Below are 12,451 nucleotides of genomic sequence, written 5' to 3'. Positions count from 1 at the left end.
GTGGAGTCATATACCTTGTTTGTAAGTTTAACCACACTAAGCAAAATCTGTTTCTTTGTTTTTATAAGGCTGCACGAGGAAGTATAAGCAAAGCAGATTGCATAATTGTAACATTATCAAAAGAAATAAATGTTCTTATAATATACTTTTGAGAAAATGCTTTTCACCTCACTTAACTGGAACTCAAATGAATACTGCTGTAATAAAAACTGTACAAGGCCATTGTAATTACTGCAAAAGAAAATTCAAAATTCTCCTACATTAAGAGGTAATTCAGATAAGCCTGGGTATTGCAACATGGAGTTTTTTAATTAAATGCACAAAATTGTTCTACAACCAATCTGCCATAGAAAATTTAATCACACAGTGTGAAAAGAGGCTTATTTCCCTTTCTGATTTTGGTTTTTACCTTCTGATGATGCAGTAAAGACCACAGGACTCGAAGCTCTTGAGGAGCAACTGGCGTGTGCTGAAGACAAAATGTGATGTGATGTCTTATCTCCTCCTCTATCAGAGGTTGCTGATTTTTGCTGAACCTGTTCCAAAATACACAGTGAGAGGCTTGGGTTTGGACTGTCAGTGAACTACTAGAGAATTTATATGTGAGGGGAGATGAAACACACAAAAACTTAGGGTATATTTATTTTAAAATAAGCAACTCTACTGGAAAAAAAGTCTAGTAACTTTTAGGGAAGAAGCTGAAATAAAGAATCTTTAATAAGATTTGGCTTTCAAAAGTAGCAAGTGACCTTCCTGTGCCTCAGCAGCTATACCTCCTTATGTCTGTGCTTTGTTTACAATACAGGAAACACAAAAAATCTATCAAGAAAATAACTGAAAGAATGGCATACCTTCTCAAATAAGCCTGTGTCATAAAATCAGCTGTCACTTTGTACTGCCAAAGCATAGCCAAGTATTCCATTGCAGGCCATAATTGAACACTCCTGGTGAGTTGAATTAAAGAGGTAAAGTCTGGCTGGGGTGCAAAGGAAGCTTCACCATGCTGTTTCTCCAGAAAACCAAGTGAAAGTCCTTTGGCCTTGAGTTCTAAACACTGAGCACTCACAAGATTCTTCAACTCATCTTCAATTCAGATAAAAAAGAAATGTTGTATTAGAGAAGAGATGGTCAAGAGTTCAGGGTCTAGATTCCCAACAGTTGGCAAAGTGACTATGAGTTTAACATGAGTTAATCAGAGTTAGACTGCTTAACCTAAGCTCCAAGTTTCTCATTTGTTAAATGATATTAATTTCTGCAAAATTCTAATGAATGGAGTTAAATAATGTATGTACATTTTAACTCAATGACTGACATTTATTTAATGGTATTTACACTATACCAAAGGGGGGAAAAATCTAAGGCAAAAACTTAATGGCAGCAGGTAAGAGGATATGCTCAGAGTGTTGACGGTCATTCAAATACCAGAATATATTACCTAGATTGACATCTTCTAGAATATTAGCTCTGAGGATCAATCCCCAGGCCTGCAGGAGACTTTTCTTTAATGTCCACTCAGAAGCAACCACTTGGAGACGACTGAAATCTTCCTGCCATCCACTCTCCCCAACGACAGGCATCTGCTCTCTGATGGCAAGGGCTCTGTTGAGGATTCTCAACTGTGAAAAACACTCTACCACTAGCTTGTCCTGAAACAATAAAACCCAGGAGAGCCTATTAGAGAGCTGAACTATGTTTTGTTTTGTTTTGTTTTTTTCAGCACCCTAGATACACCTGAAAAGAAATTTAAGATTTTTTTTCCCCATGCTTCTAGAAAACACAGGGTTTCTTTACTCATATTGCTCTGGAGAGATTCTAGAGTAATAAAGTTAGAGCTCTACCCAGCCTTAGCCTCAGGAAAAAGTAAAATGATAACATTTAACAAATACATTAGCAGCATTCATCGAACAGTTATAAATTAAGTTTTGCAGTAAGGATGAGTCTGGCTGAATGCCAGATCCCAAGTGTCAGAGTTTTAGAAGAACTTGATTCTTTTAATTTACTATATGTTTCCAGGTATACCTTGAAAGGAAATGGTCGTCCCAGGAACTTCTGCAACCTCTTTATACCAATGAAGCCACCAGTTGGGCTACCAAGACAATTTTGAATATGTTCTGACACGGTCTGAACCTCTTTGTAATATCTTTAAAGGAGAAAAAGAGCAGAAGGGAAATAAGGAGGAAATGCTGGATAGGAAAAGAAGTCATTTACATTCAATATTTTCTACAGTATGCCAACAGAATAAACCAAAATTAAATAAGAAATAGCAGTTTTAATTCTAAACCCTCTTATCTTTACACATATTATTCCCTAAATATGACTCTTACTTGTCTTCATGATTCATCAGGCGTTGGGGGATTTGATGGACTAAATGTTTTAAAACCCAGTGCCAATGGAGAGCAAGCAAAGCCAGACCTGGAGCATCCACTTTTACTGTGTCAGCCACAGTCCAAAACCGGTCCCGCCATCTCAAAGAATCTAAGATCTAAAAACAAAATAAGCCAAGACATCTCTTGAAAGGACTCAACTCAACTTACATACACAAGAGGCAAAAAGCTAGACTAGAAAATTTGTTAAGAAAATTAAGGCAGGCAAAAAAAAAAAAAAAAAAAAGCCTTTTTTTCTTTGTACTTCAAGTACAAAGCTATTACCTTAGAGAGAATGAAATTATTGGGTCATATAGTAAACTGTATATATCATTTCATAAGAAATTGACAAATGAGACACAAAGCAGCTATTTTGTATTACAACCAGCAGAGAAGAGTCCCAGTTGTTCCAGTTCCTTCTCAGTCACTAATTGCCAATCACTAGCTATTGTTAACGATTTTAATTTGAGCTATTTTGATGAGTGAAAACTTACTGCAGTTTTAATTTATATTCCTTTGATAACTGCTGATGTAATAATTTTTCAAGTTCTTAATAGGCATTCATATATCTTTGGAGAAGCATCTATTCAAATCTGTTAATTGTAAAAATTGGGTTGTCTTATTATTATTAGCTATCTTACATAATTCAAGTATTTTGTAAACAATTTCACAGATTTTACTTAGAAGTACTGATGAATGTAAATTTTTAATTTTGACAAAAATCTAATTCATTAGTTTATTTTTTCTTTTATGAAGATTCTAAGAAATCTTTGCTTATCCTTAAATTGTAAAGGTTTTCTCTTAATTGTTCATAGTTTTAGTTTTTTTATTATAAGGTCTCATTCTATTTTGTGTGTGGGGTCCTGCAGATGAAACCCAGTGGCATTCCACCGTTGAGCTTATACCCTTCATCCTTTATTTTGAGAAAGAGACTACGTTGCCCAAACTGGCCTCAAACTTCTGATTATCTTGCATTGCTTCCCAGTCACTGGGATTATAAGCATGTGAACCATCCAGCTTAGGTTGAGGTAACTTGTATGTAATAATGAGGTAGGGGGTAGAAGCTTATTCTTACTTTATGTGGACATCTAATTCCATCACTATTTGTTGAAGAGAATGTTTTTCCTCTATTAAATTATCTTTTCATATTGGCAAAATAAAAGAAAATAGACCGTATACATGGAAGCACATTTGTGAATTCTGTTTTGATTCAGTGGTCTACATGCCTATTCTTGGACTATACCATACCATTTTCATTAATGTAGCTTTGTAATACAAATCATGTAACTGAGTCTCCAGCAATGCTATTTATACTAGTCTCTAGTGATTATCTTTATGAGCTCTGTCAGGTCAAAGCTATGTTATAATAATATGTTATTCACTTATTTTTTTCAGAATTGACATTTAAATTAATTGTATACAAAAAGGACAAACTATGATTGGGTATTTGGCAAAATTATGCTGAGTATAAATGAACAGAATCTGTCACTTCAAGAAAAATATTTGAGAGTATAGTTATCTCTCAGTATACTTGGGGGAAAATAATGCTCAAAATGCCTAAAACCTAAACACATTCTCCTGCATACTTGAAGTAATTATCCAAATTATTTATAATACCTAATACAATGTAAATACCATGCAAATAGTTGCTACATTATATTTATTAGGTGATACTGCCAAGAAAAAAAGTCTATACATGTTTAGTAGAGTTGCAATTAAAAAAAATTTTTTTTCAACCTGAAGTTGGTAGAATCTGAGGATATGGAATCCACAGATACTGATAGACCTAGCCTGATTTTCTCTTAAAATTGGGAGCCATCTTGCCACAAAGCCATGAAAAGATAATTTTGGTTTTACTATAAATTACTGCAAATTCTGAACTAGCTTGGAATGCCTGCCCGTGCCTTGAACTCACCCATGCCTGGTTCTCTCTGACCAGAGAATTCCATTCATTTACCTGCAAATGCCATGATTTTATTCTCTTTTATTGCTGAGTAATATTCCATTGTGTATATATGCCACATTTTCTTTATTCATTCATCTCTTGAAGTGCATCTAGGTTGGATCCACAGTTTAACTATTGTGAATCGTGCTGCTATAAACATTGATGTGGCTGTGTCCCTGTAGTATGCTGTTTTTAAGTCCTTTGGGTATAGACTGAGGGAAGGGATAGCTGGGTCAAATGGTGGTTCCATTCCCAATTTTCCAAGAAATTTCCATACGGCTTTCCATATTGGCTACTCCAATTTGCAGTCCCACCAGCAGTGTATGAGTGTACCTTTTTCCCCGCATCCTCACCAACACTTATTATTGTTGTTTGTCTTCACAATAGCTGCCATTCTGACTGGAGTGACATGAAATCTTAGAGTGGTTTGATTTGCATTTCTCTAATTGCTAGAGATGATGAACATTTTTTCATTATTTGTTGATTGATTGTACCTCATCTTCTGAGAGGTGTCTGTTCAGTTCCTTGGCCCATTTATTGATTGGGTTATTTGGATTTTGGGTGTTTAGCTTTTTGAGTTCTTTATATACCCTAGTGATTGGTGCTCTATCTGATGTGTGAGGGGTAAAGATTTGCTCCCAAGATGTAGGCTCTCTATTCACCTCACAGATTGTTTCCTTTGCTGAGAAAAACCTTTTTAGTTTGAGTCCATCCCATTTATTGATTCTTGATTTTAATTCTTGCACCATAGAAGTCTTAAGGAAGTTAGGGCCTAATCCCACAAGATGGAGATTAGAGCCTACTTTTTCTTCTATTAGACGCAGGGTCTCTGGTTGTATTCCTAAGTCCTTGATCCATTTTAAATTTTGTGCATGGTGAGAGAGAGGGGTTTAATTTCACTTTGTTGTAAATAGATTTCCAGTTTTCCCAGCACCGTTGAAGAGGCTATCTTTTCTCCAATGTATGTTCTTAGAACCTTTGTCTAATATAAGATAACTATAATTATGTGGGTTAGTCTCTGTGTCCTCTATTCTGTACCATTGGTCTACCAGTCTGTTTTGGTGCCAATACCATGCTGTTTTTATTACTATTGCTCTGTAGTATAGTTTGAGGTCTGGTATAGTGATGAGACCTGCTTCACTCTTCCTGCTAAGTATTGCTTTAGCTATTCTGGGTCTCTTATTTTTCCAGATGAATTTCATGATTGCTTTTTTTATTTCTATAATGAATGTCATTGAAATTTTGATCGGAATTGCATTAAATCTGTATAGTGCTTTTGGGAGTATGGTCATTTTGATAATATTAATTCTGCCTATCCAAAATAAAAAATATTTTTAAAAAAACTTGTGTTTACTAAAATCAGTCACATTAACATAAAATGGGATTACTGTATTTTTAAGCAAAGTTACGAATTTTGTTGTTTCTCAGTTTCAGTTCAAAATATGACAGATGTAATGACATAAATAAAATTCTCTGTGGTCTTTAAGAACTTTTCAGATTATAAAGGGACCTCAAGCCTAAAAGTTTTAAGACCTGCTATTCTATAAGACTTCCTAGAATAATCTGGAATCAAAATTCCATTTAGCCCATATTTGGCAATGTCTTTTCCTTTCTCCACTAAAAAAACTTAATTAAATGAAAATCTGTTAAAATCCAAATGTCCATCAATAAGTGAATAGATGAATAAATTATACACTGACAAAGACAGTATCAACAATAACAAGAAATGATGAAATCATATGGGTGCATCTCAAAATTAACTATTCAGACAAAGAACACATATGGAACAATTACAGCAAACGAAAATGCACCTGATCTATAAAAGAAATCATATCAATGAACACATGATTGGGTATAGGCAAAAACAAAGGAAGAATAATTTTTACATATGTGGCAAATGTTTGCTATCTTGATTGTGGAAATGGTTTCATAAGTATACTCAACATATGTCAATTATACCTCCATAAAGCTTTAAAATATATGGCTGTATAAATAATACTATTAACAGTTAGATCTCTCAAATAATATTTGACATACAAAAGAAACTAAAGTTAGTTTGGTCTCTTAAAAAAAAAAGCTTTGTGCAAGACAAATCTTATTTAAAATGAAAACAGATATAATGCCTCACCTCAATGACATTGGTGTCAGACACCACACCTTGGGGGGATTGTACCCAGAGCAGGATTACTGCATCACAAAGTTCAAAAAAAGCAGCAAGATTGACCACAATTTCATGGGGCAGGCTGTGATAGCTCTCTGGATCTTGAAGATGACATAAATAAGAATATTCCATCAGGTTTAAATTAATCCCTAGACATTTTCAAAATAAATTGTAATCTAGAATTTAATGTTATTATTAATCCAAAGATCAATTTGGAAAGATCAAAAATTAAAAGCAAATTCTGTGCCTATTATTAAATTTAACAGATGAGGTATATATGCCTAAAGATAGAAATAATGTTATATGTCATATTATTTATTGGTGCTGGGGATTGAACCCACGTTTCACATATATTAGTCAAGTGCTCTATTATTGAGCTACATCCCTAATCTCAGAAAATGGAAATTATAAAGATGCATATTTCATATAAGGATTTAAATACAAAACAAAAACAAGTGTATATAGGTTTAGATGGATAGTTAAGACAGGTATGAAAAGGTACAAATGAATCTACTACTAATAGCAGCTGCTGTAAGGATCAACTTTTTCAATTTTTACACTACCATGGTTTAAATCATTTTTATTGCTTTTTCTTTTTTTTTTTTTTTAAGTTTTTATTGTTGGTTGTTCAAAACATTACATAGTTCTTGACATATATTTCACACTTTGATTCAAGTGGGTTATGAATTCCCATTTTTACCCCGTATAAAGATTGCAGAATCACATCGGTTACACATCCACTGTTTTACGTATTGCCATACTAGTGTCTGTTCAATTTACAAAAGTTAAGGAGGAAGGGAAAAAAGTAATCTTATAACCAAATGCCTCTGAAAATGATCTTTTATAACCAACAGGCCTACTTTTCAAGTCCTAGTGCAACTGCTAAAGATGTGATCTAAAGCATCTCCATGCCTCCCTTTTCTCATTCATAAAGTGAGGACCTACTTACTTCATAGGATTACTATATAAAGCAAATGAGATCAAGGACATGTAAAGTCTTTAGCTAAGCACCTGGCACAGTGTGAGTGCTTAGTAAATGCTAGTCATTACTACTGAGTAAGAGGACATGGCCTGTTTAAAATCAGGACAACAAATCACAAGTAATCAAAGTAACAGTTGCGGCTCAATATCTTTCAACATTAGCCACATAATACAATCAGATGTTCCACTGAACAACACAAAAGATAAAGTGTTCTTACCTTTATGAAATTCAAAGGACATTCTTAAAACACTATTTCTTAACTTTTTGCCACCAACAGAAATCAAATTTGTTTCAGTAAAAATTCGTTTTTCCCGGTCAAGATAAACAATTGTCCTGGAAGAAGATTCAAAAATCACAATAATTACTGGTTAAAGGCGGCTTCCAAAGTGCTAGAGCATACCACACTCATGGGTTCACTTTGGGAATCCTCATCAAAATCACAATTTGTACTGTACTTTCCTGTAATGAACACTACACTTTAAAAAAAAATTTTGTTACACTGATGGCCAACTACTGGCCAAAAAATTACATGATAAAAAATACTCATGGCTGCTACCATAAAAATAAGGAAAGACCACTTTAAATAAGTTTACATGTGAGTATGTACATATATATGCAGGTGCTATGTACATCTCCAACTTCTGAGTATGAGAAATAATGTGGACAGACAGCTAAGGAAAGGACACATAAGAGAACAAGTAGACAAAAAAGGGAGGAGCTGTACAGAATTATAAATATAAACATGGCTATCCTATGATGAAAGACTACTTTAAAATAATAAATCCCATTAATGCTAAGATTGAAGGTACTCATTTCTAGTACTTTTATCCCTTATTAGGTTCACAAAATAAAACATACAGCTACATTTGACAGAGTCTTAGGAAATGTATAATATGTGAGCCAGTGAGATGAACAGACTCCAGAGCCCAAGGTTTTACCTACTTGTTTGCAACTGATTCTAAAAGGGAAAAGAGCTGCTTGGGCTGGTCCGTTTGTGGATCATAGTCCATTGAATTTCTAATAATGTCCAAAGTCTGTATATTCCACCGGGGGTCCAGAGGGATCACAAAGTCATCTAGTTAAAAAAAAAAAAAAGAGTTTTATAATTAAACACCTAGCCTGCAAGTTTCAGTTGAATATTTTCTTTGTTTTACTTGGATCACACTGATTGTCTGATGGGGAAGAAGTAAAATAGAAATTCTATGGGTTTTAATTCAGGATACTAGAAAGCAACACTCAATAGCTTTTATTCTATTTCCTTTCTAAATGAAAGGAAACACATCTACAATGAAAGCAAAGCACAACATCTACAAGTTCTGAAAATCCATTTCACTATAGGACAGAAAGAAAAATTCTGCCAATTAAAGGTAATCCCTGCAAGAATATAAACATTCTAATAACAAATCCATTTCCTTAGAGCCCACTTACTGGTCTGAAAAGAATTCCTAGGGACAATTACCCAATCTATCATGATTTACCATCAAGACAGAACAAAAAAAAAAATTAAATGGCGAAAAATGAGAGTATATTTTGTTATCTGCTTCCAATAAGAAAAGCATCTCAAGATGTTATGCTTAGAACCAATTTCCCACTCAGACATGGTTAACATATTTGTAATACTAGCTACTCAGGAGGCTGAGGCAGGAGGATGGCTTGAGCCCAAGGGTTTGAGACCAGCCTAGGGAACTTAGCAAGATCCCCATCTTTTTAAAATAAAATAAAATAAAATCTTTACAGTCATATACTGCTTCATAAACCTTTGACTCAGACTTTGTATATTTTCTCCAAAGTAGCCAACAATAGCAAGACTCTGACTCTTCAGTTGTGAAAACTCAAAAGAAGAAAATAATACACAAATAATGTAACTGTAATTTGAAGGTTGCTAGGCATGACAGTTCAATGGAGTAGTTTAAGAACCATCCACTTCATTGAAGACTACCATGAGCATACTGTGAATGGCAAGGTACTTTAAGGACCTCATATTCCAAAGTCCAGTAATATAGACAGTTACACAAGAGAAAAAGAAAATAAAGTTAGAGCTAATGTGTTCCAATAGATAAAGAACAGTGTCTGCTGAAAAATGAAACCTGCTGGTGTCCTTTATATCTGAGTTCCTGAAGACTTCTATACTTGGAAAGCCATGATTTAGTTCAGCCACAATATGACCACTAGTTTTCTCTATTATGTGATTTCTTCCAAATATATTCATTGTCTTCAGTGTGTATAAGGTAATTGGTTTAGCACAAAAATCTCACACATATTTTCCCCAAAACAAATGGCTAATGGTAATATTTAAGTCAACATCAAATGAAAATGCAAGTATAAAAAATTAAATTTGCTTTTGCAAATATATCCTTATTTTCTTTATTAATGTTTATGTTCTGTAAACTTTATCTTATTCTGTTTCAAAATAAAAATAAGTTTGTTCTCTTATTTCTTATTCTTAAAAAACAGTCATCTTGAATACTTTCCAGTACACTGTATATCTCTTTCCTTCAGATAATGGAAGGTGAAAAGAGACAGTTGCAAACAAAGAATAATTTGCAACTAGAACCTGTAAAGAATAATTTACATCCTGAACTTCCAAAAAATACTCCTACAGTGTAGATGTGATGGGTGTCTTCCCTATAAACCCAAAAGCCCAAATTTCTAAAACAGTGGCAAGAGCTAAAATCAAAAGCAGGTGCAAACCTGTTATATTTGCTTGTAATAGTTTGAAGATATTCCTGACCCCAGCAGAGAGAGAATTTGAGTAAAAATTCCTAAGAGATGCAGCACTGGCTTCCAAATTAATTTGTATTGACTCTGGGGAGAAAGAAGAAGCAATGTTAGACTCTAAAGCATTGCTGTCCAACTGAACTTTCTGCAATGATTTAAATGTTCACAGCTATATTGTCAGAGAAGTTATTACTCACCTCTGAGCACTTGAAATGTGGCTAGTACAACTAAAACTTAGATTTTATTTAATTTCAATTCTTTTATATTTGTTTATATGACAGTAGCTCTCTGAATGGTGGCTATCATAGAAGACAATGCAGATAAGAATACTTATATAAATTCTCTTTACACATACTTAGATAACCATGCGTCACATGATAAAAGACAGTCAATGGCTTACCTACAAGTTCTCTTGGAGTAGAAATGTTCATGTAAACTCAGGTAATTTAGGCAACAACTTCTATTAACAAATTTAATGTCCTTTATAACTTAAATAATGTTATGATTGCTTTTTTTTCCTCTCTGAATAAAGTACCAAGAAAGTCAGTGTGACAGCTTGGAGCATTGGTATTAAAATGAAATTACAACCATATGTACTTTAAGGGGAAATGAGCTGATCAAAAACAATACCATTCCCAGACAGAATGACTGTACCCCAGTAGTACAGTAAAAAGGCAAATGTTCAAAACTAAAAAGTAACATAATATAGTACATTATTTTTTGAATTTGATGAATCTGGAGTACTAAGAATTACACTGGAACAATCATTTATCATGTGAAACATTCAGGGACAGACTTTATCCTAGCTGAGTGTGGTGCACCCCTATGACCACAGCATCTGGGAAGATAAGGCAAGAGGACAAGTTCAAGACCTGTCTCAGCAATTTAGTGACACCCGTTTCAAAATTTAAAAAATAGGATCTGGGGATATAGCTTAGTTGGTAGAGTGCTTGCCTCACAGGCACAAGGCCCTGGGTTTGGTCTCTAGCACCACAAAAATAAGTAAAAACAAAAAGGACTGGGGATGCACTTCAGTGGTAATGCACCTTTGGGTTTAATCCTCAATACCAAAAAACAAAAAAGACTTGCTTTTAAATTGAACAACCATATAAATAATAATACTCTATCACAAACCTCTTGCTACAAGAACTCTCAGTTGTAATTTTGCAAGCATAGTCATAGAATAACATAGCTGCTGAGGCATTTAAACAAGATTAAGTGAGTGCATATAAATAGTATAAATTAAGCTTTTCTACTTACCAAGCCCCTGTGGTATGTTCTTGGCTAAATGATAAAGCCATTTAACTCTGAGCATCCAATCCTGATTTGTTGCTCTTTCTATGAGCAGTTTAACAGCCATGGCCAAAACATCTGGTTCATCGATCCAATATGTTTCCACCTCTACTGCACTGAATTTCAGGTTCTCAGGGTTGGAAGACTGCATAATTTTCTCTAAGTCTTGCAAGGTAAGAGGCTGACTCCTGAAATTCATTGAAATGAGACAAAGTTAATAGTAGAACAACCTTTTATTTCACATTTCAAAGAACCATGAAAACTAATTTGCAAATATTGTAGCAAAGAGGAAAAATGATGATTTTCCCACACAAGGACAATTAAAACATGAACATACATACACACACCCTTAAAAAATAATAAATGGGGAGGGATATTACAATAAGCAATAAAAATATGATAGCTGGATAATAAATGGCTACATAATAGTAGGTTGAATATATTGTGTTCTGACCATTACAAGCAAAAGCAAAAATCATTTCAGAAACAAGGAGGCGGGCTGGGGATGTGGCTCAAGCGGTAGCGCGCTCGCCTGGCATGTGTGCGGCCCGGGTTCGTTCCTCAGCACCACATACAAACAAAGATGTTGTGTCCGCCGAAAACTTAAAAATAAAATGTTAAAAAAAAAAAAAATTCTCTCTTTCTCCCCCCCTCTCAGTTAAAAAAAAAAAGAAAGAAAGAAACAAGGAGGCACACAAGCTGTGGGCTCCACTGACCTCACCCAGCTGCTGGTTTTCATGCTCATCCTGTTGAGACAGTATGCCAGGATCTGTCCATCCCTTCGGACAATAGAGAGATGAGAATCTTCAGTAGCAAAGAGAGCTGAGGGCACAGAATCTGGCCATAGTCCCGTGGCAAGAATTGAGTTTCCCCAGGTTTCCCGTGCTCGCAGAGAAGAAACACATTTTTCCAGTAAAGCCTGCACGAGCTGGCAAGAGATAAAACACAGAGGCTAGGATTGTGGTTCAGTGGTAGAACACCTACCTGGC

General features: G+C 34.6%; 1 protein-coding gene across 1 annotated transcript in view; it reads right to left on the bottom strand.

The window, feature by feature from the left end:
• Positions 1-12,451, bottom strand: part of Mdn1 (midasin AAA ATPase 1) — a 152,823-nt gene that overhangs the window by 45,765 nt on the left and 94,607 nt on the right. The window contains exons 48-58 of the mRNA XM_076858429.2: positions 12,179-12,390; positions 11,430-11,650; positions 10,143-10,256; positions 8,394-8,526; positions 7,669-7,784; positions 6,437-6,570; positions 2,325-2,482; positions 2,020-2,140; positions 1,436-1,646; positions 852-1,083; positions 410-536 (exon numbers count right to left, since the gene is read on the bottom strand). Of these exons, the coding sequence (XP_076714544.2) occupies positions 410-536; positions 852-1,083; positions 1,436-1,646; positions 2,020-2,140; positions 2,325-2,482; positions 6,437-6,570; positions 7,669-7,784; positions 8,394-8,526; positions 10,143-10,256; positions 11,430-11,650; positions 12,179-12,390 (1,779 nt within the window). The remainder of the gene's footprint in view (positions 1-409; positions 537-851; positions 1,084-1,435; positions 1,647-2,019; positions 2,141-2,324; positions 2,483-6,436; positions 6,571-7,668; positions 7,785-8,393; positions 8,527-10,142; positions 10,257-11,429; positions 11,651-12,178; positions 12,391-12,451) is intronic.

The sequence above is a fragment of the Callospermophilus lateralis genome, chromosome 6, assembly GCF_048772815.1.
Source record: "Callospermophilus lateralis isolate mCalLat2 chromosome 6, mCalLat2.hap1, whole genome shotgun sequence".
Lineage (NCBI taxonomy): Eukaryota > Metazoa > Chordata > Mammalia > Rodentia > Sciuridae > Callospermophilus > Callospermophilus lateralis.
Note: the sequence above shows the minus strand (reverse complement) of the source record. Positions and strands in the feature narration are given on the sequence as shown.